The 3965-nt window shown below is 36.2% G+C and overlaps 1 protein-coding gene across 1 annotated transcript in view; it reads left to right on the top strand.

Moving 5' to 3' along the window:
- Positions 1-1378: 1378 nt before the first annotated feature.
- LOC107842734 (SEC23-interacting protein) overlaps positions 1379-3965 on the top strand; it is a gene marked incomplete in the record, with an annotated part of 16312 nt that continues 13725 nt past the window's right edge. Inside the window, 1 exon segment of the mRNA XM_047396878.1 lies at positions 1379-1662. Coding sequence (XP_047252834.1) covers positions 1556-1662 — 107 coding nt within the window.

Below are 3965 nucleotides of genomic sequence, written 5' to 3'. Positions count from 1 at the left end.
GGAGGTCCCGGGAGGGACCAAAACTAGAAACTCATATTTGTTGATGTGAGGTTAGTCTTGGTGACTGTGTGCATGATGTCACACTATATTTTGGGGGATGTACTAGTCATCCCAAGGGTTTCTTCTTTAGTCATGCGGCTACACGCACTGGGGCCCTTTCAGTAGGGGAGCTGAACCCATATAGCCCGTGGGTGGTTTAGGACGACAAAACTACACAATCCTGGTAAACGTTTTAAAGGCATGCTAAACCCGATCCTCTTTTTTGACATGGTTATATATATATATATATATATATATAGGGGTGTGGGGTGTATAGGGTGTGTGTGTGGTTGTGTGCATATAAATGGTTTTACTTGGTTTTATAAATGACATTATTTTATCCTTATCCTGAGATCATGCTAGCGGTCACTTGCTAACCCCCCTCTACTGGCGGCTATATACCCATGCTATGCAGGAATCGGCCGTTCGACTCCTCCTAATAGTGATTGACTCGGGGACAACATTAAGACTGAAGTGGTGAGCTTCTATCCTTTCGGAAGGCTCCATTTCATGTTATGGACACTTTTAGATATTTTGTTTTATTTTTTAATATTGGTTTTGGCTGTGGTTGGGGGCATATCCCATCCAAATTTCATTACTCTTTTGGTTAGAGGTTTTGTGGTACTTCTATAGGTTAGAATGGGCGAAATCGATATAGGTATCAGCCTTGACATTGGAATAAGCTAGGAGACTGGCATCATCGAACATAATTCTCACTGTTCCGTCATATTTTATTTTGGGATTAATTATATTATATTCTGGAGCATCCTTGGTTATGGCTTGATTTATGGCCCTTGTTTTGATGTGGTTTGGTATGGTTGGATTATTGGTATAGGATAGTTGGACTCGATTGAGTCGGTCACGATTATGATCTTATCCCAGAGTCTTTATGTGAGCTGTTACGTAATCTTGTTACATGCTCAGAATTCAGCCAACTTAGGGCAGACGGCTAAAGGCTGGATTGGGTAATGGTGGTGATCTCCGGTCCTGGACGGACTTGGGATGCCCATTACGACAAGCCCAGGGCGGGTCATGTCACTAGGGGTCCTCGATTATATTGGAGTAGGTTCAGGGGCAGTCTCTAGTCCTCAATGGACTCGAGATATCCGTCATGGCCATACCCTTGTTTGGATCATAACAAAAAGAAACTCAAAATTATTTATCGTCGAAGATGGAAGTTATCGAGATTGAAAAGAAAAATTTGCAGAACTGTTGACTGAGAGAAATTTGAGAGAAACTATAGAAAGAGCAAAGAAATATGGATTGATTTGTATTTTCAAAAAAAATAAATATAAAATTTTAAAAATACTAATTAAATCTACAATTAACTACAAAAGTCACATATTTTCATAAACCACGTGAACTTAGTTCGCCCAAACCTCTGCCCTCTCAATATTTCCAGTTCTCGATTTCCCTCCAGTTCGTGTCTGTAAAAAGTGAAGTATAATTAGGGTTGGAGTTAGGGTTTGGCTTCGGTGCTAAGAATCGAGTGCGGAGGGCCATTCCGGAGCATACGATGTACGCTGATCGGGTGGAGGCAGTTACAAAGAGGTCGATAAAGGATAGGCTTAACCCCAACACTGCTGATGATTTAGCTCGCCGCAGACAAATTGCCGGCAAAAGGTGTTCCCTCTTTCTCACCGTTTCTACTTGCACTTCAGAATGTTTGTGTACATTTGTCAATATGCATTTGGTTAAATGTTTTATTTAGTAATTTTAAGTGAGGTTTTTTCTTCAATCCAGTAGAGGATTGGTATTAAGAGGATCAATGTTCTGCATATGCTTAGTGCAGAGAGTGCTGTCATGTTTTTTATTGCACCACATGAGATGTGTGTAAATTGTAATAGCAGTCTAAAGTTTTTTTTCTTCTTCTTATTTTGAATAGATAGTACTTCTTCCCTTCCATTGCTTGTGATTGTGCTTGACTAGGATTGAGTGTTAAGAAGGAAAGAGACTTGAACTTGTGGTCTAAAATGAGCTATTAATATTTGTGCTGCTATAACTTATCTCATTTAGGGTGATACCAGAAGTTTAAAATTGAATTATTATTAAATATAGAGGCGTCAACGAGGATTACATGCCCTATGGTAGTTCTTCCTCTCTCCACGGCAGATATGCCTTCAATAAGTCCTCATTCTCTTTGGGCCAGACTAAAAAGGAAGGTGTGCACTGGTAATGGGACAGAGGGTGTAGCAGTTTTAAGTATTATTGGCAAACTTTTTGATAGGACTCTAATTCTTTTGGGCACCATTTCGTTCAATTAAATGTGATTTAGGAAGTTGAATCTATACTATATTAGAAGTGTGAAGGGCTTTAGAAATATTATTTGAACTTTTTGCTATTCATTAAAAGTCTCTGCTTTAGACAAAATCATCTTTTTACTGTTTTTCTAATATTTAAGATTTGAATATTAATTAAATATTAATACAACATTTCTTTATTAAAAGTCATCATGATTAATGATAATTAATACCTTGTTCATTACAACTAAAGTTGATTTTAAGAAGGTTGGAAAAATTTAGAAATAAATATGAAAGCGTTAGAATAAGAAAAATTTAAGAAGTACCAGATTTTTAAAAGTCAAAAATTTTCTAAAAATTTAACTTTAAAAATAAGGAAAGATTTTAAATATAGAAAAAAAAATATCGTGCTACAAATATGGTTCAAATCGACGCGTCTCTCTTCGCCTTTAGCAGCAAGGAAAGAGGTACTGCATGACAAACGCAAAAGTGATGATTCATTAACCACTTGAAACTTCTGGTGGTAAAATATGTATGTGCTTACAATAAAATATATGTTATGTATACATTATTATATTAATGTGTGAAGGATCTTTGAAAAGTGATTTGAACTTTTTGCATTTCATTAAAAACCTTCTCAGTAGACAAAATCGTCTAATTTTAAATAATCAAAGGTTACACGTGCGAGGCACGTACGGTTAAACTAATATTTGTAATAACTGTGAGAACCTGTTAAGCAGAGGCGCCTAGAGCATTCGTGTAATAGTCAAATTTCTTCCAGGAAGGTGTCATTGTTGCTTACTTGGCCTTTCTCCTTGTTGCTTGCGTACTGCCTATTGGAATTCAAAACCAAATAAATTCCTTTTGGGGCTCTAGGCCTCGTAGATTGGACTATCTGCGCAGCTTTAAAACTCATAAAGGTTTAGTCGACTTAATGATTCGGGTGGAAGATGCATTTTAAAAAAAAAAAAAGTTAGTGGATTATGTATTAAAAGTGCAGCTACTTAGCACCAACTAAGCAGTAAGTTGGTGCTAAGGCAGTAAAAGAGTTGGTAATCCTTCTGTACAAAACAATTATATAAAATGAAGGATATCTACAATAAAGGTCCTATTCTTGTTAAGATCCTATGCAATCTAAACATACTATCTTCATCTTTTACAACCTCTAGATTACACCAAAAAGCCATAAACATTGTATTTAAGCTGCTGTATATTAACTTGCTTCCCTGCAAAGCATCTCATATTTCTTGGGAGATGCATTTATGAATTAAAAATGCAGATTACACCAAAAAGCTAAAAGACTATGAAATCTAAACAAACTATCTTCATCCTTTACAACCTATAGATTACACTGAAAACCAAAAGCCATAAACATTTGCATCTAAATTGTTTTATGTTAACTTTCTTCCCTCTAAAGCATCTCACATTTCTTGGGAGATGCATTCTATGAATGAGGCATGAACAAATTAGCTAAAAAGCTATTATTTGCTAAGTTTCTTGGACTCGGGTGCGGGTGTTTGATACGAGTGCAGATCTGGAGGTCTGATCCTTCATGATCTAAATTTTAAGATTCGTCGGTATGGATCTTGGCACAAATACAGGTGCAGGAAACAATTCAAATATATATAAAAAAAATAGAGTTAACAAAATATGCTTAAATTATGGTTGACTATTTCTAATGAAAGG

The sequence above is a fragment of the Capsicum annuum genome, chromosome 9 (assembly GCF_002878395.1).
Source record: "Capsicum annuum cultivar UCD-10X-F1 chromosome 9, UCD10Xv1.1, whole genome shotgun sequence".
In the NCBI taxonomy this organism is placed as follows: Eukaryota; Viridiplantae; Streptophyta; class Magnoliopsida; order Solanales; family Solanaceae; genus Capsicum; species Capsicum annuum.
The sequence above is the reverse complement of the archived record's forward strand: the minus strand, read 5'-3'. Positions and strand labels throughout refer to the sequence as shown.